Source organism: Phyllostomus discolor, chromosome 4 (genome assembly GCF_004126475.2).
Source record: "Phyllostomus discolor isolate MPI-MPIP mPhyDis1 chromosome 4, mPhyDis1.pri.v3, whole genome shotgun sequence".
NCBI lineage: Eukaryota > Metazoa > Chordata > Mammalia > Chiroptera > Phyllostomidae > Phyllostomus > Phyllostomus discolor.
The window spans coordinates 194,979,738-195,000,751 of NC_040906.2; the positions used below are offsets into that span (position 1 = coordinate 194,979,738).

Sequence of the window (21,014 nt, forward strand, 5' to 3'; positions counted from 1 at the left end):
GTAAAAAAAAGAAGAAAATTTTACCCTTTGTGACAGTATGGATGGACCTGGAGAACAGCACGCTAGGTGAAACAAGCCGGTCAGAGAAAGGCAAATATCACAACATTTTAGAATTAAGTGATCTAACTTATTTTTGTTATCATTACTTCAACCTTAAACTTCTTTCCCAAAGTAATCATTGCTCTTTTTAAAACATACAGAGGTGAAGATTTTAGCTTTGGACAGGTGTTTTCATCATTTTTTCTTTTCCTGTCTATGGTGAATCAGAGTAAAATAATAAAAAGACTCGCTTTAGTAGTATGGTATTTAAAGTCTATCTGGAAACATAGCAGGATAGTTTTTCTTTAATGAAATTTGCTTTTTTTTTCTAAGTTTGAGCTTCTACTTTCTCACTAGTAAAGATGTCTATAGGTGAGAACAAACATTTTAAAATACCTGTGCAATAAAACAATCTGTTAATAGCATAAAGGCCAAATTTTCTCTACTATAGAGAAAATTTTTGATATCTGAAATAAGAAAGACTTCAGTAGTGGATTAGATAAAACATATTAGTATGAATTTCCTGATACTATGATTTCTATTTGATTTTTTAATAGATCTTCATATTTTTAATATATATTTTTAGAATTTAACTAATCTCTTTTTTACACAAGAGAAAATATATCATAACTCCTATATAATATCTTAGTTTGCTGGGTGAAACTAAAAAGAGAGTGAATTTTACTCCTGAATTATGTCTTACAATATATAATTTCTTTTTGTAATAACAGCCACTATTTATTTTTCATATAAAAACATGACAAATATTTACTGTGGACAATTTTTAAAATATAGGAAAGCACAAAACAGCTAATAAAAATTACCTACAATTCTACCAATGGAGAAGAACACCATTAATGTTTTTATGTGTATTCTAGTTTTTACAGACATACACACACATATTACTTTTACTAATTATGTAAGTTTAAGTTTTGAGGAAGTTTCTATGATATCCTATATTGAATATTAGAATTAATTTAGGAATTAGTAACAAAAATAATAAGTGCTTTTGATATCCTTGTAATTACCAAGGTGATAAAGAATCTCAGAGAATACTTCAGGCTTATTTTCCTATTAAGTATGTTTCTCTAGTCCTTTTTTGATTTACTCAATCATTCATTCAATATTTACTATTAATAAGTGACCATATATCTTCGTAAATCCAGGAAAGTCTCAGTTTATGCCTTCTGTCATGACATAATTTTTAAGAGCACTTCCTTTATTTCTGAAGGTAATCAGTGTCCATTAGAATCTGTGTAGTCTCCTTCAATTTCCAAAAACTGAGACAGGTAAAGGGGGATAAGGTGGCAGACACCTTCCGGATCCTATGGAACCATGGCAGTTCTACTACATGGGGCCCTATGGATCCTATGCTCTCTGGAACCTATGGACTACTTACTGTAGGAGACAGGAATCGATGTCAATATAATCAGAATTGAAAAAGATCATAGGAGGGACGCAAAGATATAATACACATTGAAATGTAAGAACTTGATAGACATCCTTGAATTCTGAAGGAAATATGTGCAAAACTGTGAAAAGGGAGAATTCTTTAGGTTCAGGAAACATCATGAACCAAGAAGAGGGGTAGGGAACAATATTATCATTTTACAACCATCGGTGTGGCAAAAATTAAAAAAATCTGGCAAGACTTTTGGTTCTTGGTAGAATAAAATACACAGTAGTGGAACAGCTCCTAAGAAGAATAGGTGGAAAAGCAATATGACAGACAAAAGCTATCTTCTTATAGTGTCAGGAAGCTGCGGAAGCAGTGAAGATTAGGGAGACTCAAACTTCCGAGACAGAGGCAGAAGACCTGCAGCTGTTTGACCCTGGGGCACCTGCCGGTTCCCTGCGTGGACTAGAGACTCAGTGTCTGTCCAGGCTTGGCCCAAGCAGAGCACTGATGGAAGGAGTATAAAAGGCAAAGAGATGCTGTGTCCATGTGAAGCTGGAGTGACCAAACAAAAAGCATGAAAGGTTTTAACACATGTACAGCTTTTCTCTGAAGACATTTGTTGATGTCTGTGCTTGGGTGAGTCACAAAGGTTAAAAGATAAGCCAAACGGCTCTGGCATACCGAGTCAATTTCCATAGCATTTCAAGGCTGAGGAGACAGACCCGCCTGTGCACAGAATTATAAGACACGTTCAGCAATCACACCAGGCTGGACTGGCAAGCTGGGTAGTCCAAGGCACTCTTAACAAGTGGTCAAGGTCCCTGGTCAAGACATCTGTCTGATTCTAAAGTTGTGTGTGGCAGGAAGCTAAGAATCTAAACGGAAAATCCTTGAAAAGTAGAATGACGTGTCCCACAGTCTCTTAATGCCAAGGCAGTAAAGCCCACCTGACGCAGAGTGCTGGCCCACTGCCAGGAGCTCTGTTTCCAGTCCCGAGGGACGGCATGCTAAGGAAAATAAGTCAGACAGAAAAAGAGAAGAACCATATGACTTTACTCATATGTGGGATATAAAACTGAAAGCAACAAACAAGAAAAAACAAAAACTAGTAGACACAGACAACAGTATGGTGGTTAGCAGAGGAAAGGGGGTCGCGGGCTGTAAAAGGTAAAAGGGGTCAAGTGCGTGGTGATGGGAGATGATCTGACTTTGGGTGGTGAGCACACAATGCAATATACAGGTCAATTATCATAGACATGTGCACTTGCAACCTACATAATCTTATTAACCAATGTCACATCAAAACATTTAATAGAAAGAAAGTGTCCTATCCAAATTGGACTGATTCCTATCTGAATTGCAAAGTAACTTTGACTTGACTGAGTTGCTGATTGGGTTAAGTTGATCCGTCTCGCTCTGCTTAGCAGAGAAAGCAGTGAAGCAACGCTCATTGCGATAACACCGTCCAGAGCCTCTGCGTAATCCTAGTTTAAATGTACATAAATACAGTGTGTACTACCTGATATAAAATATGTTTAGGCATGCAAGAGTTAGGACCATGTAACCAAAACTCCACTAGAAACAATTAGATCTTAGACAATAGAGCAGACCCACAGGCGGCATACTGATCACTGTCGAAAATATTAGAAAACCAAATCACTATTCTGGACATGGATAAATGAAGGGAGAAAAGCGTCCACTTGGCCTGCACTTTCTGTTTGAATTTACCTCAAAGGATTCAAATAGCTGATGAGGGAAAGCTTTTTAGTAAAGAAATCTAGTTAATAAATACAGAAAGGGTAACAGAATTGTTATACCACCATTTTATACTTTTGTAATAAAATAATCGATCCACATAATGATTATCAATGACTGGTAAAATCATTGGCTGAAAGCCTGATGGGGAGTTTTATAATGTGTGCATCAGGCTGACCACACCTGAACCCACTGACCTATTTTAGTGTGATTAATAGACAATCCAATCTATATGCTTCCCAGTCTTGTATCAGAGAAACTTAATACCTCTTTATGTAAACTATTCTCCCCATACAATCAATCTGGAGTTTGACCAAGCCTTCAGATCTAATTTTCAATTTACAGAAAATATAGGTGACAGAAATACACATCACAGGGGCTTAACCAGTAAAATCTATAAACTGAGAAATAATCAATGGTTCTTCAACAAATAAATAATAAGCAAAAATGAAGGAGGAAGTGTCTATCGACTTAAAAAGATTCTTGAGACTCAACAAAAACAATATGCAGCTCTTATTTGGATGCTGATTTATAAATCAAAGAATAAAAATACAGGAGCCAGTCAGGGAAATTTAAATACTGACTGGATATTTGATTGTATTAAGGAATTACTATGAATGTAATTAATAGCAATGATAAATAATAATGACATTATTTTTCCTTTTATTATAAAAATGTGTACCTATATGATGAACATATGTACTGAACTATTTATGGTTAAAACGACATAATGTCTTAGATTTATTCTAAAATAAATAATCGGAGCATGTAAATGAGATGAGGTGCACATATGCATTGGTTATTATTGAAGCTAGATAAGATGGATGTGGGAGTTTAGTGTAACACTTTTTCTTTGTTTACATATTTTTGAAAATTTTTAAAATAAAAAATCAATTTTTTAAAGATTTTATTTATTTATTTTTAGAGAGTGAAGGGAGGGAGATAGAGAGAGAGAGAAACATCAGTGTGCGGTTGCTGGGGGTTATGGCCTGCAACCCAGGCATGTACCCTGGCTGGGAATCGAACCTGCGACACTTTGGTTCGAAGCCCGCGCTCAATCTACTGAGCTATGCCAGCCAGGCAAAAGTCAGTTTTAAAGATGTCCAAAAAACAGAATTGGAAAGAATAATATGAATTCTATCATATTAGTATAGGTTGCAAAAGCACTTTGCAAAGCCATTTGGCAATATTTAAGAAAAATAAATGTACACACACAACAGTTTACCAATTCTAAATGTAGGTCCATATCATAGCAAGTCTCCCGTATGCGTGCAAGGAGACCTGGCCAAGAATGGTTATTGCGGCATTGCTTAAAATAGAAAAATGTAGGAGATAAGCTAAATGACTATCAGTATCAGAATTATTTTTTATAGTGTGATAATTACTTAATTTAGTTTAAGTGAATAAACTAAGGCTACACCTATGAACACGGTCCTGTGCAAACATGGCAAATTGCTGAATGGAAATACAGTGTGATGCTGTGTGTACAAAGTCTCATAATATCTGAACACTACCATATATTACTTATTAACACACATGAAAACGTATGCAGTAAGAGTATTAAATATGCCAAGACATACTACACACTCAAGTATCTATTGAAAAGGAGAAAGTAAGTATTAAGAATAATGGACAGAGAGCTTCAAATATATTCTCAAAGTTTTCAAAAGTGACTTTAATAAGGCAAAATATTAATATTGACAAATCCATGATGTTAATTAATTATATCTTACTATATCATAATCAATAGTCTCTTATTGGCTCAGAAATCTTTATAATTAAGAATTTTACAAATAGAGCAATCTTGTACACCTCCAGGGAGAACCCACACTGTGCCTGCCAACAAAGAGCCTGAATGGAGCGTGTAAGATGTGTGTGCGTGTGCGTGTGGGAAGAGCAGAAGGCGTTAGCAGTCAGACAACCTGTGCACGCGGTCAGAATGCCATTCTCCTCTCTGACAAACGGATGCTGAGAAACCTTTAAATTCTGATAACAGAGAAAATACACTTGGCTTCTAAAAGCAATCGGAGTTACGAATGATTCTATTTATCTGTAAAAAAATATAAAACCATAGTCTGCTAAGATGGTTTTGAGTGGTTGCTGTCATTCTGTATGATGGGTTTGGACAGCTGCCACATTATTTCCATGGTGAGCTGACCATCTGGAACGGTATAGAGCGTTTTATCTGTGCTAAAAGTAGACTCACCTCCAAACCCATCACAGACATGCAACTTCAGGCACAGATGGCTACCCTGACTGTGTACCTGGCCTGTACCTGCCCCCGACACATCCATTCAGCATCACCAATGCTGTCCACCTAAAAAAAAAAGGAGAAGAAGAAGAAATGAAAGAAAAAAGAAAAAAATCCAGAGAGCAAGCAGAATTCAGTTTATTTTCTACTAGATGTTAAATAAGGAAAGTAGCTGAAGGCCATGAGTACAGTAAAGTTTGAGATGTTATGAATGAGCCTCCTCTAAATACACACTGCGATTTAATACCCTGGGCCTTTTGTCTCTGCTTTTGCCTCCATCCTTCGGAGGAAAGGCATCGATAGTGATGGCTTAAGCTGGGATGGCATTTTGCTATCTGGAAGTTTTACATGCCCTATTTCAACAACCCTTCTTCGTGGAGGATGAAACTGAGTCTGGAAGGGGAAAACACACGGCTGGAGAGCCTGGTCTCCTGGGTCCTGTCCAGAGATCTTATTGCCATGCTATGATGCGTAAAACTTGCCTGTGACATGTCAAGTTCATGTAAAGAGTAATTCCCAGCACAGAAACTGATGTAAGGATCACCTGTGGAAAGGAAAAGAATGCATTAAAACAGAGTACACCCAAAGTGTGTACTTAAAAGAAAGGTTATTTAGACAATGGAATTAGAGGGAAGAACTATGCACAGTCCATGAGTTTATAACCAGCTGCGACTTGACCCTTCATTAAATAAAGAGCAAGCCAGCAAGAAAGATCAAACTTGGTGCTTTCAGGAGAAACTGAAGAGGAATCTTTCTAACTAAACTCCTGAGGTTTCTTTAAATCCACATTTTCTGCCAAAAGATTCAAGCACAGATTTGGGACTTATATTTGATGAGTCTCCATATGCTCCAGTTTTCCCTCCAAGCTTTTACTCTGGCTTATGGAATCTGTGGTTGGTTAAATATGTGGTTTTCAGATGCTAAAAATACCCTGAAGTCAAGCTCTTTCTCCCAGTTTTTGTGCAGTTGGCCACTCTGCCATCGGATTTTGCGGAGCCTGGCCCGTAACCTTTAACAAAGGACTTCTTTTATAAAAGCGCTGTCTGCAAGTACAGGCCGTTTGCATTTCACTTCCAGGCAAAGTGAAAAGCCAGAGACCAGAGCAATGGCACCGTGTAGGAGATGCTGTAGTTTTCCAGCCATTTCAACCCAGAGTTAAGGTGGCATTGGGAGTGCTTGGAGTTACTCTGTGGAGCTCCGAGGTCAATGGGGCTGAGAGCGCCTGGGGAACCACAGAACTCTTCACTCACTGCAGGGGCGATCGCAGGTCGCAGCAGAGGCCACGGGGCTCCCTGCTGCACTCAGCCTGCCAGAACCATTCCTGCACGGTTTGCACTATCCTACCTCCCAGCACACAGGACCGGATACATCATTTGCACAGACCAGCGCAAAATGAAAACACAGGGCCCCCATTCAAACCGCAGAGGGAAAGGCATTAGAAGTACTAAAATATGAAGCTTTTTCCTTTCTTCCATGGTCTCCCTCTCAACCTACCAGGGTATTTTCTATTTGCCATGTAAAAGTCCTGCTCCCTTTTGGGGGCCACTGATGGGGTAAGTGCAGACTCTGCTGGGAGCTGCAGCCTCCACGATGCAACTCGTACACCCACAGTTCTCCCACTGCCAGGATCCCCTCCAACCAATCGCTGGGCAGATGCCCTTGGGAAAATGAACTAGGGACCTCCCCTTCCCTTCCAGTGAGTCTCTTGCTTCAGTCTGCAGTGAGAGGCAACTCCTTAGGGAATTCCAGCAACAGCTCAAGGACCTGCAAGATACTAGCCTTGAGAACAGGAAAGAGGCTTGTCCTGTGGTGTGGTCCGCCAAAGGTACTGTGGCCCGCCAGTCAAGGAGGGAGAGGGCCTTGGCCATTTGTTGCCTCCAGATTCTACGTGCAACTGACCCCAATCTTCCACTGCTGGTGTTCAGGGGCCCCTGCCAGCAGGGGGGGTCGACAACAATCCCAGGGCAGGAGCAGGTAGTGGGAGACCAGGCTGACTCAAGTTCCAGGGGGCAGGAGAGCAAGAAACAGAAAATCTGTTTGGGGAACTCAGGGGTGCAGGACTATGCCTGAGCTGAGGCTCCAAGTCCCAAGAGCATGCTCCATTTTCCCTTCCAACATCACTAACAAAACACAAATTAGGAGATAAACTCATCATGAATTTCAAAAGGATCACTATGGAGCACTAAACCTCAAGACCAGGGCTCCTCTGATGAGGGACCAGGTGTCTGCATTAGTCATAGGGCCATGAAGCCAGCCTTGCCAGGACCCTGGCTCCACAGGCATCGGACCAGGCCACACACACACATCATTAAAGGTAAAACCTGAGGGCTCGAGGGGACACAGGCAGTGTAGCAAGACAAAGCCAAATGCCTGGAGTGTATTTTCTGCCTCTTTCATGAAGAATGAAGTTGTTGTAATATTATTTTACAGGTTAAATGCTCTTTCTCACTGAAAATTTTCTTTACATATTCAAACATCATAGTTTTATTACTAGTCTTCTATGTGCTCTTGCTTTCATTGTTTTTAGGAGACTTCTTTGTAAATTCATGTGGGCATATTAAAGGTCAGAAGAATACTATGTTCACAAGTTCAATAGCAAACAATACCTCTATCTAATAACCTTAAATAAATGGATTACCGCAGGAGTAAAGAAGTTACAGCAAGGTATCTCATGTTCTATTCTCCAGGTGGGGATTTCACATTGTTCTGGGGGATCACACACTTGCAAATGGGTTATCGAATGGCCCAAACTGGAAATACACCTATTGATCAATTTATTGTTTTCTCTCTTAACTTCAGCTGTGCTGTGGAAAACATTTTTTCCCCTCCTTCTGCATTCAGATCAGTTTCCTTTTTTTAAGGTATTAGAAAGCTATTCTGGTGTATTCTCGTGTCAAATTTCAAACTGACATCTCTCCCTGCCGGTGTGTCAGGCCACAGCCTGAACGCCATGGAATGGGAAGGGGCATGGTCTGTTCGTGCCATATCTCCGCCTCCCGCCCTTCTGCGTGTCTCCTCTTCCCTCTTCCCTCCTCTCTCTTTGATGGGAAAAAGAGCTTGGAGAGACCACAAAGGTCTTTGACTTGCCTGGAGCTGTTGTGGTCCTCTTCTGATTCACACTGGACCATTGTCACCAAGAACATGCAGTAGGTGATCCAATGCTGATTCATAGAGAATATCTGTGGGTTTGGGGGGACCCAGGAGGGCACTTCATCATTGCAGAGTCCCCTGATATGGGAGATTCTGCCCAGTTCAACCAACCTCATCCGTATCACCACAGTGCCTGCTGGTGGTTTGCCTTGAGCATCTTGTTTCTGAAATCCTTTTCTGTGACTGGCAGCCCTCATTATGGAGTGACAAGAAGATGGCTTTATCCCACCACCTTCTGAAGTGCTTCCCAACTCATGGGAAACCCTCTTCTTCTCACACCGTCAAATGATGGGAAGGGGGACTGTCCGGGACTGCCCCTTCATCCCTGTCCAGTCCAATCACCTGTCAGTCACCCTCCATGCTCTGTAGGAGACATCCAACCAAGCAAGTGGGTGATGACCTCCCCTCGTGACAGGCACCTCCAGTCTCTTGCTATTTTCCTCCTCTCCACCATTAGGCACATTCCACCTGTGAAGGCCAGGAGACAAATGGGACTTTATATAAAGTGACAGAAACGCTGTTATGATACCATAATACGGAGGCAAATTAGCAGTTGCAATGTAGGGTATATATCTGGGAGCCCCCACAGGGAGTAAAGGGAGGTGTCAAGAGGCGGGGAGAGAGCTCCTACGGGGCAGACACAAACACAACAGAGGAACGGCAACCGCTTGGGAAGCCCTAGTCCCACAAGGTGAAGAAAGAAATGCACTCCACTGATGGGGCTTTCAGACACGGGCCTGGCCGCAAGGCAGAGTCGTGTAGGAGGAAGCTGTGGCCGCGGAGGTGGAGATGGCGCGGAGGAAGGCTCTCGGGCCGGACCAGGCCCTGCCACGGGTCCCAGCACCGCCCGAGTGGTGTAATCGCCTTATCTAGACACGTGTATAACCCACTCACTCACTGAGTGTCTTTTTCTTTTCCATCTTCAGGAAGAGGCAGCCAGAATTCTCGCCCACCAGCCAGTGTCCGTCGGCACATGTGCAGCTTTGAAAACCCCCACACTGCAGTGAATGTGTAAGAGAAGCTGCATGGAAAAGAGAGTGGTTTGCCCTTGCTTTCTCTCTCCTGGGTTTTTCCACTTTCTAACATGGAAACAGACGTGGTGCATGCCATTCCGAAGGAGGAACCATTTCCGTGCCATGGTTTGCACGACTGCCTTAATTTGATTGTCCATCGTTCTTAAAAGGACACTGTCAAGTTGTTAGTCTTTTCGCTTTTTTTTATGTTTCCACGCAAGATGCAACACTTTTTCCGATCCTGGAGATTCGCTTTTGTTTGTGACTCCCACTCACAAGCTCGAAAGTGAATGTTCCCCCTTCACAAAGTTGTCAGCTTCTCCTTGGCAAACAGAGCTTTTTTGCTTCATTTTCTTTTTCTGCCTTTTTGCTGTTGCACTAATGTTTGAAATGGCCCTGACTGCGTTAGAGTAAAAGCCCTGCTTGAGCTAATGGAAGAGGTCCATGATGCCCGTGCCAGGGGCTGGGCACCCACAGGAGCCTCTCTTGGGCGTCTGCCACGCCCTGGGGAGCACAAAACGAAAGTTTTGTGAGCCCCGCAGAAAGTGAGTTTCACAAAAAGCAAAGTAGTTGTTTTCCCAGAATTCTGAGTGCTTTTATCAGATCTTCCCCGTCTGATAAAAACGGTGCATGTGTGGTCCAACTTTTTGACCTTTAGACCTTGACAGTGTCTCTTTAAGTGAACAAAACGTAGACCATATTCAATTCATTGTGCACGGAGTCCGTGGTCATTTTCAGCTGTTCCTTTACAGCCCTTCAAACTCCTGGGAGAGTCAAAGGTACACATTCCTGCAGCAGGAGGGAGCCCCTTGATGAGCTGCCTGTGGCTCGAATTGCCCTGCAGAGGAGAAAGGCCCAATTTGTTCCAATGTTTGCTACCGAGCCTGGCCTTGGAGGCTGGTGAATGGGGCCCCTGTGTCTCTTCTTTTCGCTCAGTGGAGTGCATTGGGAAGTCTGTATTCTGCTGGTGCCTTACTAAGCCCAAGTAGAAGGAGTGTGGTCTCAACCAAATTATACGGATTGTTAGAGGGGAAAATGTGGTAGCCATGCCAGTATGTTTCGAGTGGTGGTTGGGAGGCTCCTGCATTTGTAGTTCGAAGCCACTCCAGTCAGCTTGGGTGCATTCTCTGTAATTCTCCCGAGTCAAAAGCATTGAGTGTTTCTTGTACCAGGCGTTGAGTCTGGCCAAGGACACAGCAAGGGGGTTCTGATTCTGACAACTGCTGTCTGCCTGTCAAAAGGGATTGATGGGAAGAGTAGATGTGCTTGTCCTGTCGTGACAGCAGGGTCAGAGAGAGGAGAGTCACCTAACATTTCATGACATAAAGGTGAGTGCCTCAACGCAAAGGCTGAAAGTGGATACATCCTTGGTAGGTGACAAATGCGAATGCAACAGTCAGCAAAGCTAACAGATTGGTTGCTAAGAACTTTCAAATCAGGATCTATTCAGGCTTGCTTTCTGGAGACTATACAGCCTCAGGAAGATACTGATCGCTTTGAAGCTCTGCACCATAGACTAAGACTGGCTATTTTTAGCCTCGGTTTTTCCTGCAAAGAAAAAATTTTCTAAAAAAGAAAAATATGCTCTCTCTGTGACCTTTAGTTCCTGCAGCTTTTGTAAACAAGGGAGGCAAAGGGACTAGGGATGGAAATAAAGCTGCCTACTGGACCATTATGGTCTCCCCAGAGCCGTCCTACCTCCAAGGAATAATCTCAGCAGAGCAAGGTGACTGCCCTATATTCCCAGTGCAAATGGCGCCGGCTCCAGGTAGAGCTGAAGAGCATCAGATGGCTTGCTATTTAAGTTATAGGTTCGGTAGCGTGGACCCCAGAAGCAATGATCATGCTGGACCTGACGTTCCTTCATCTAGGCTCGCCCATACTTCTGGTGCACTATGACCACACTCGGTGTGCCGCCGGCAAAACAGCGCTCCTGTACCCTTCTGACGTCTTCAATGAGCTCTGGCCTGAGAATTTCTTTCATCAGCCAGTAGTCTTGATTATGTTGACCCGAGGCACGTTTAACATGAGCTTAGGAAAAGTTTAATGACCATCAGAATTCTGCTCTCGGTTCACAATTAATTTGTCAGTTTCCTTAAGACAGTAGACTCGGGGCCCAAAGTTCATGGGCCCTCCCCTACTTTGTTGACTTTGATGAGGTAATGCCATTTCTGAGTGTCTTTTTCCTTATTAATTCACCAAAGGAAGTACAGGCTTAATAAAGGCAAACTGATTTTCTTTGTGTTGTCTTTCATCCTGTGTCACAAAGCTTTAGGATACTGAGTGTGATTGATCTAAAAACTCTTAAAGGAGGACCGTACATTTAGACTGTACTATGGTGAATTTCAGCAGGCCACGTAGTTCTCTGGCCAGCGGATGGCGAGGTTAGAGTCAAAGAGGAGAGGAGTAAAATACACATTGCTGTCGGAGATTTAATACCTGCAGCAACTCCAAGTTCCCGTGCAGTCAAAGAGCATTTGTCTTCAATAACACATTCAGAGATTCTCTGCCTTACAACTACTGGTGAGGCACAAGGTGAGAAATTGTAATTACCTTCTGATGGGCTCCCAGAGAATACATACGGAGTCTGCAGGTTTTTCTGGAAAGCCTTCCACCCGTGCACTGGAATCCAAGGGAGTTGTTTGCACTGAAGATGAACTTGAGGTTGCCTGGGAAAACAGTTGTCTGTGGCTGAGGCTCTTTTGTCAGCACCGTGCACACAGCACTGTGGTGCCAGCGGGCTGGACAGGTAGAGCTGAGGTCACGGGAGGGAGGGTCTCCTCGGGGGTAGCACCACCCCTTCCTTGAAAGGCCTCCTGTCTCAGCTGCAGCTGCAAGGCCACAGCAGACCTGCAGCCTGTGGCTTCCGTTTGTTTGTGGCTTTGGCCCCTAACGCGGTGACCCATCCTCTCCACTCTGTGACTCACTCAGTAACATTTTCTATTCCCATTTGCGTTTTCAGAGGAAACAAATGCTACCCTCCTTTGTTAGTGTCTTCCCTCCTTATGGGAGCGCCTTTCCTTGTCTGCGGGCTCTCCGGGTGCATCCTTCTGTCTGCCGGGAAGCTATTAAGCCTAGCGGCAAAGACTCGAATCGGACATAAGGGAGACAGGTGTTGTGTGAGCTTCCCCCTCAGGCAGCTTGTTCGGGATGCTTTCCTCCTGATCGCAAACACCCACCCACTGTTATTCCTGTTTTAGACCTTTCTGGAGCCGAGAGCAGCAGTACTCAGCAGATGTAACTGGTACTTACTGAAACAAACGCAACAGTGTCACTCAGAACGCCAGAGATACACTAATCTGTTTACACCACCCACTTCCAACCCTTCTCTACAGTGCTGTAAATATTGCGTTTTCTGTTTGGGGGCGGGGGGATTGTAATACTTATCTAATGAAAGGGAAACCGAAGTAAGGCCCCGAGCCCTGTCATAGCTGAAACCGCAGCCCCAGGCCTGCTTAGCTCTGCACGCGTCGGGGAGTAATTCCCATCCTTCCTCTTGGGCTTAACTGGGGTTTCCTCCACTAACTTGAGCAGCAATAAAAATATGACGCCGCCTGAGGTAGTTAATGCCAAATGCTGCTGCAGTTAATATTCAAGTAGGAGAGTGGTTTAGGCATGGTATTTGTCCTTGGAAGTTAGAACAAGGATGGGGTGCTGTGTGTCGAGTATGAGGCGCTCCTGGGCCCGGGTGCTTTTGCTGAGATCAAGAAACAGTCGAGTCAAATATTAGGAGGAAGAAGTTGGTGGCTGAAACACAAGGTATTGAAGTTATCTGGAAATTGGATCAAAGTCTTATTTCACAGCAATACTGTATTTTTATAGTGCATTTAATTCCTTATTGCTGCCCGCATTTCATGCATTTTCTCCCCTTGATATCACAGCAGTGGCTCTCCAACCTTTGCAAATAAGATGATTGCTTTACACACCAAAATGATTATTAACCCTTCACCCCAACTTTGATAATTAATTGTACCTTTGGTAATGGCACCACTTGAACGCAAAATACAAAAAAAAAAAGCTCCCCAGAATTTAGTTACAGTTGTATCTAACAGTACATTTTATCATAAGGGTTTTTGCATGCATTTAACAATAACAGTGTTAAAAACACTAATGTATACCTAATGTACAAAAACATACTATTGATTCAGGCTAAAAACAATACTTTTTTTTTTGATCCACAGACATATTCTTTGTAAGGTTTTTATTTATTTTTTTGTTGTTGACACTATTACAGATGTCTCCCATTTTCTCCCTCCAGACCCCCCCACCTTCTACTAGCCACCCCTCTGCCTTTACCCCATTGTGTCCATGGGCTGTGCATATAGGTTCTTTGGCTAATCTCTTCCAGTCCCCACCTCCGCCCGCCCCTCTGAGACCTGTCCAATTGCTCCATGTATCCACGCCTCTGGTCCTACAGGTACATTCACAGACAATTCAAGCTGTCTGTGGACCACGGGTTAGAAATAACCAATCCAAGGACCAAAGTTTATACTTTGTGCTGGCCTTTCTCCAAGATGACACATTTTCTCCACTGTCTTTGGATTTTAAAAGCAATTTACTTTGGCCATGAAAAAAAAAATTTAATCTAATTTTCTTAATTTGATAAACACCCTGGGGCATTAGAGCTGTTTCTGAATTACACAGTGCTTGACAGCAAATACGGAGCAAAACTCCGAGGGGGAAGAAAGCTGGGAATTTTGACCAATGGGGAAAATCTCCCACCAGAATAATAAAAATGGTATCAAGTGAAAGCAGAACTAAATTGTGATTATATCTGTCTGCAAGATGGTTGATGATACCTTTCACACACGGAAGTGCATGATTTTAAAAGAAGCCCATGTAGAATTCTCGAGCGATGAGGAAAACAACCTGTGTGAGTGAGTCGAGTCCCAGGCACACAAGAATGCCTTTTTGTTGGTGCGTGTGGAGGCCGGGCCATGTTTTGTCAGGGTTGGTGAGCTTGCTGGTCGGAGTTGAAGCCTTGCTCTCAAGGGACTTGTTTGTATTTGTATGTTTGTTTGTTTGTTTTTAATCTATTTATTTTCGTCAAAGCCTTTATGTTTTTTTGCAAGTTTTCTATTCCTGTCCTCCTGCCTCCCTCCCATTTGGCAACTCTCAGCTTGTTTTCAATGCCTGTGTGTCTGTTTCTGTTCTGTTTGTTTGTTTGTTTTAGATTCCACAGTATAAATGAGATCGTACAATATTATGTTTTTTCTGACTTATTTATCCTAGTGAAACCCCTCTGGGTTCATTCCTGTTGTCACAAAGGGCAAGATTCCATACTTTTTTATTGCTGAATAATATCCCATTGTGTGTATTCCACATCTTCTCTACCTAGTCACCTGCTGGTAGACATCTGGGTTGTGTTCCTGTCTTGGCTACTGCTGGTCATGCCGCAACGAACACAGCGGTGCATGTGTCTCTTCAAGTCAGTGTTTTTGTCTTCTGTAAGACACACACGTACCTCAAGGAAGACACGAGGCTCCTTCTTAACTTGCAGATTTTCTGAGTGCGCATTGAGAGGCGGGCATTCGGAGAAGGAAACGAGTGTTTCTCTTGCGGTTGAAAAAGAATGCAACTCATCGAGTTTGGATGAGATGCTAAATAAAGCGTATTGAAGCAAGACAAGAGGCAAACATAAAGTTTTACGTTTTCCAGAAGATGCACACTGACTGTATATGGAGAGGAACAGTGTGAGTAGAGCTGGGGGTGGCGAGGACTGAGAAAGGTGAAAGTGGGGGTCGAGCTTACCTGGAGGTTCCGATTCGGAGGAGGAACTGGGGATTCTGGCCTTGCCTGGGGCAGGCTGGTTGGCCGCCGGTTCTTGCCAAGAACGCCACCATCCCATCCCGTTCTTCGGTTTGCTCAGCTCGGAAGACAGTCAGCTATTCTCACAAGGTCGTAGGGGAATTGATGAGTCAGTCATTTTGCATTTACAAGCACTTACACATTCTCAGGGAGTATGTTAAATATATACTTAAGAGAAATATTGATTTTTATATCCTAGTTTGGAGATAAGATTCTTTTTCTTAGATGATGAAAAATACAGCATAGATAACCATCTGTGTGGAGAAACTACCCTTTCCTTAAACAATGAGATCAAAATTTTAGCTTTTATGTCTAATCTAGAACCTTTATAACCAGAATTTCTATAGTAGATATCAGAATTTTTATAAGAATGTGTACTTATGTGGCTCACTTCACTTCTTAAATAATAAAATATAAAATGTAGAAATGCTACCTTCATCATAAATGTGACATTCACATTTAATTTTTAAAATACTCATTCCTCTATTTTCAAAATAATTAAATAAGCCATTATAGTAACTATTGATCATTTCCTACTTTTTTTCAAACAAAAGATTGTAAGATGGAATAATCTATCTTTGACACATCCACCTAAAATATTCATTTTACCTATTCTTTTTAATGTCTCAAATGTGTTATTCTCGTGCTACTTTCTTGTTACCATGAATATAGAAAAAGTACTCCTAAAAGAACAGAAGAGAAAATATTTCCTGATTTAAGTATTAACGCTGTTGGTATTAATAGTGCGCTATGGTAAGCTACCGCCATCTGCTAAACAGTCATGCAGACAATAAGCGAAGCATCCAACAGTAAACCCAGAGCTATTGCAGCATGCAGAATAGAACTCGTAGGGGGCGCACACAGTAAAGCTCCCTGGTTCTCCTTCTTCCCTTCAGTTGGCTTTATGAGGGTCCCGAGAAGAAGGGAGTCTATAAGGCTGAGGGCTGCTGTTGCCCCAGGATTTTCCTTCAGCAAGTTTCAGTGAGAAAAAGGCCAGGGAGGGGTCTTTGTCCCAGTCAGTTCTGCTTTGCCTGAATCTTAATTTTGTCTCATGTGTATCAAACTATGCCAGAGGACTCAAGCAGGATCCGGGCATCTGTATTTTCCTGGGCATCTCAGTTCTATCTCTTCTCCGACACATACCTGCTTGAAAGGCCCCAGTGGGAACGCCTCACTCCAGCCACGGTGAATCTGGGCCTTATGTGGGTGGTGATCCACTACATGTGTCAGGAGCAATGCTTGGAAATGAAAAGAAAATCAAAAGCTACGAAACACTTGAATGGAGTCTGGGGTTTTCTGTCATCTGCTCTTCTCTCTCCTGTGCAGGTGCCCTGTGTGTGAGCGTGCCGCACCGGTAACAGGGAAGGCCTGCGTGTCAGCGTGGGCAACTGAGAGGATGTATTTTATGGCCCACAGGACCACGAGAGTAGCTTTATCTGTGGGCTTTAATTTGTTCCAGGGACTGAGAAGGAAGGGAGGCAAGATCTGTGGTCACTGTGTTCTGTTATTCATGTGGAACTAAGCTCTTATTCATTTGTTCCTTCCATCAGTTTTGGAATCTTTCGAAGTCTTGCAATGAGCCATAATTCTATCATTGCCTTACAATGCATATGTGTATGTTTGTGTGTGTGAGAGATTGTGTAACAACTGATGTGTGCAAACTCACACCTAAAAGGAAAAAAAAAAAAGCTGCTTCTACAACAGGCTGGCATTTCTTCCCTGTAATTTTTCTCAGGGTCAAAGTTTCCTGCCTGGTCTTGGGGCAGATGGAACCACTAACTGCAGTTTCAGAAGCAAGCGGTGGCCGTTGCAACTTTTAACATTTAATCTGTCACAGGGGGAGTTTGGGGGTGTGGAAGCCAGTGGGGGAGCTAGTCACATTGCATTGAGCTGAGCTTGCAAGAACGATTATGTATATGTGTTCTCTCCGTTGTGCATGTATATCTGCAAATAAATCCATCTCTATTTTATTCATAGTTCTAATGGCAAGTCTGTGTCATGGTCTGAACCAGGTGGAAGACAGGTGCCCAAGGGACAGCACATGTGGCACCGCCTCTCTGTGCACGTGAAGACCAATGAGACGGCCTGCAACCAAACGGCCGTCATCAAGCCCCTCACTAAAAGCCACCAAGGCTCTGGCAAGAGCCTGACCTTTTCGGATACCAGCACCAAGACCCTTTACAACGTGGAGGAGGAGGACGCTCGGCCGGTTGGCTTCAGCCCTCCCGACAGTCCTTCTATGCTGGTGCACCGACACGTGCCGACGGCGAGCACCCCGCCTCTGCTGCCCCACCTGACAGCAGAGGAGACCCCCCTGTTTCTGGCCGACCCGGCCATCCCCAAGGGCTTGCCCCCTTCCCTCCAGCAGCCGCAGCCGCAACAGCCGCAGCAGCAGCAGCAGCAGCCGCCGCAGCCGCAGCAGCCGCAACAACAGCAGCCGCAGAAATCCTTCATGGACCAGCTCCAGGGAGTGGTCAACAATTTCAGCACCGGGATCCCGGATTTCAACGCTGTGCTCGCCATCCCCGGGGGCCCGGGGAACGGGATGCGGCCCCTGTACCCGCCCCCAGCGCCCCCGCAGCACTTGCAAATGCTCCCGCTGCAGCTGAGCACCTTCGGGGAGGAGCCCGCCTCCCCCGCGGGGGAGGACGAGGACGACGACGAGGACGACAGCGAGAGGTTTAAGCTCCTGCAGGAGTACTTGTACGAGCGGGAGGGGAACACGGAGGAAGACGAGCTGGAAGAGGAGGAGGAGGACCCCCCGGCGGCGGCAGCGGCCGCCAGCAAACCCACCCCGGAGGATTCGCCCGCCCTGACGCCTCCCTCGCCTTTCCGCGACTCCGTGGCCTCGGGCAGCTCGGTGCCCAGCTCCCCGGTGTCCGAGTCGGTGCTGTGCACCCCTCCCAACGTGACCTACGCCTCGGTCATTCTGAGGGACTACAAGCAAAGCTCCTCCACCCTGTAGGGGAGGAGGTGTCCACATGGAAGAGCCGAAGAGGTGGGCGAGCACCGGCGCCTGCAGGGAGGTGCGGGAAGCTGGGGGAGGCCTGCGAGTGGGGGGCGCCGTCAGGAGCGGAGAGGGACGGCTGCTGCCGCCACAAGGGAGACCCAAGCGAGCGTACTGTCCAAAAGTCATCCAGTCGAGGATTCGGATTCTTGAATTAGTCAAAGCCTTTTCTGGGAAGAAAGGGAATTCTGACAAAGCACAATCCCATGTAGTATGTAACTTTTATCGCAAAAGTAAATCGATCAAATAAAATCGACCAAAACCGTCTCCCTGGTTTGCACAGTTGTGCATAGACACGCATGGCCACATGCACTTGGCCCGTTTGGAAGAGGGCAGCACTTGAGGATGGTCCAGTGTAGTCGTGAGTCCACCTGGTGGCATTTCTGGTACTCTCGGGGAGCCTGGTGGAGCCAGGCAGAGCAGGTGGGCGGAGGAGGGGCAGGCAGGGAAGCTCCCAGACAACCCATGATGGGACCACAGACTCCTGGTCTTCTGGAGACTCCGGAACTGGCCCGGAAAGGGGCGTCTCTCATCACCCACTGCACCTGGCGCCCTGCCACCCTGCTGTCGCACTTTGAGAAGGGTGGAAGGCCACCCTGCTGCTCTGTGATTTCCCTCTAGTTAGGAAAACAGAAACATGCGCAAAATTATCACCAGGAAGTGCTACATCCTGAGCGCTGGAAAAGCATGCAATGAGAAGCAAGACAATAAGTACATCAGCATGGGGCTTTGGACAAAATCAACACGATCACCTTCCCACATTTGATACTCGCTCATTGATGACTTGAGGGAAAGGCCAGAACAAGAGATCGTTTTCAAGTGGCTGAAGATCTTTTGTGGATTAACTTGTGTTTGTGCCAAGGGGCTCTCCGCTGCCCTTCAGTGACAGAGAACAAACCATGTGGCGAAATCGTTACCTTCCATTTACTGTAGCAAATAATACTTATTCAGTTGAACTTCTACGATGCAGTACGTGTATTTGGTGCCAATGTTTCTCCTTATGTACTAAAGAAACAAATCTATCTTCGAATTTAATGGTGTACTCCTAAAAACTAATGCTGGCGAATTAAATGTCTAGTGACAAAGAATCCTTCCACATTGTCACAGAAGTCCCTGTAACTATAAAGTGAATGTGTTCTTGTGTCCTCGTATACATGTGATAGTAAAATTTGTGCAATGTAATGCCTCTCTACCTGCAACTAGAAGAGTGTCTTTCGGATACAACGTAGATATTTTTCTGTTCCAATGATATTTTATAGACCATCATCGTCTGTATCTACAGGAACTCTTTGATGGCCGGAGTGCTGTGGGCCAACGTTTTTCATGCGCTACTCACACGGTCCTCCCTCTTCTAAGAGGAAACTTATTTTTCAGATATTTTATGATGTGGAAATATGTCATTAATGAAGCGGTTTGAAAATTTGTTATTATTGAAAGTTTACAAGAACTGTGGGTAACAATAAAAAGGTACGTTTTATAAACTTGCCCATGTCATTATTAAAACCTATGATTGAAATGACAGTATTTAGATTATTCCAGGATATTTTAGAGTTTTTTAAAAAAGATTTTCCACAGCTACTTGAGCTTTATGTGCTTAAAGCATATAATAACTTCTGAGACTGCTCATAATTTTTAAATTATTTATTCATCACTTTTTGCTTTCTTTTAATTTTTATTTCAACGTATTCTTATTCTTATATTCCTATTGCCGTAACTTTTCTTTACATTTTTGTTATTTGCTGCGTGTAATATCCATGCATGTACAATCCAATTGTCTCATTTTTGCCTTCCCCTTTTTGCCCCAAATAAAGAGCTTTATCTTGCTGTTTTTGATTTCTATTATTTGTAGAGTGAGTCTTTCCCCCTTAAATACCTCTGTTTATGCCTTACGTGCAGTCATATTTTAATATGCTTTCTTCATGTTGAAGCTGCTGATTTCTCAGCCCAGACTCACGTGAGAATTGTTAAATACACACTGCATCACTTGTTCAGAGTTTAACATCCACTGCGGTGATGGAGGCTCACGCTTCTCCTGTCTTCCCCGTATTCTACTGCCAAGTTTAGTCAGTTCCACTTCGAGAATGGACTGCCTTTCTTCCAAAAAATTACTTCATAACACCTTTGGTAGAAAGACTTCATGACTGAAACATAGAAAATCAGTTCCAGATTTTCACTGTAATGAAGCAGAATGAGGAAATGAGGGCTCCTGTGCTTCCTAGGTGGTCTGCTGACTGGCCCACTAGCAAGGGAAAGCGTACTCTCTAATATTAGTGACACGTGGCCTTTTATCTCAATGCCACTAACTTACGTCCTTAGTATCGCAGGACTTGCGCATTCAGTTTTTCCAAGTACTGCTTCTACTATTCAAATAATATAAATTGTCACTTTGTGCTGAGGTTTGCAAGACATTTGGTGAACACATTCAACGGCGATCAGATTACTGCTCTGACTCATGATTAAAAGTTTTCCTGAATACAGTAGAATATTAGGTTTTCGATCACAAATGTTCAAAATTGGAAATGGACACATACAGACCTGACGCCAAAAGGGCAGAATCTCTTCCCCTTAATGTCTGTGCTTGTACAAGTTGTT

At 43.8% G+C, this 21,014-nt stretch overlaps 1 protein-coding gene across 3 annotated transcripts in view; it reads left to right on the plus strand.

Moving 5' to 3' along the window:
• The window catches only part of GRM1 (glutamate metabotropic receptor 1), a 325,615-nt gene extending 305,000 nt beyond the window's left edge, over positions 1–20,615 (plus strand). For 2 of the 3 annotated variants that reach the window (XM_028510270.2, XM_036024852.1), the window contains exon 9: positions 17,393–20,615. In XM_028510270.2, the coding sequence (XP_028366071.1) occupies positions 17,393–18,380 (988 nt within the window). In that variant the 3' untranslated portion in view covers positions 18,381–20,615. Of the gene's footprint in view, positions 1–9,520; positions 9,606–17,392 lie in introns of all 3 variants that reach the window. The other variant, XM_036024853.1, reaches the window with a different exon arrangement.
• The last annotated feature ends 399 nt before the right edge of the window (positions 20,616–21,014 follow it).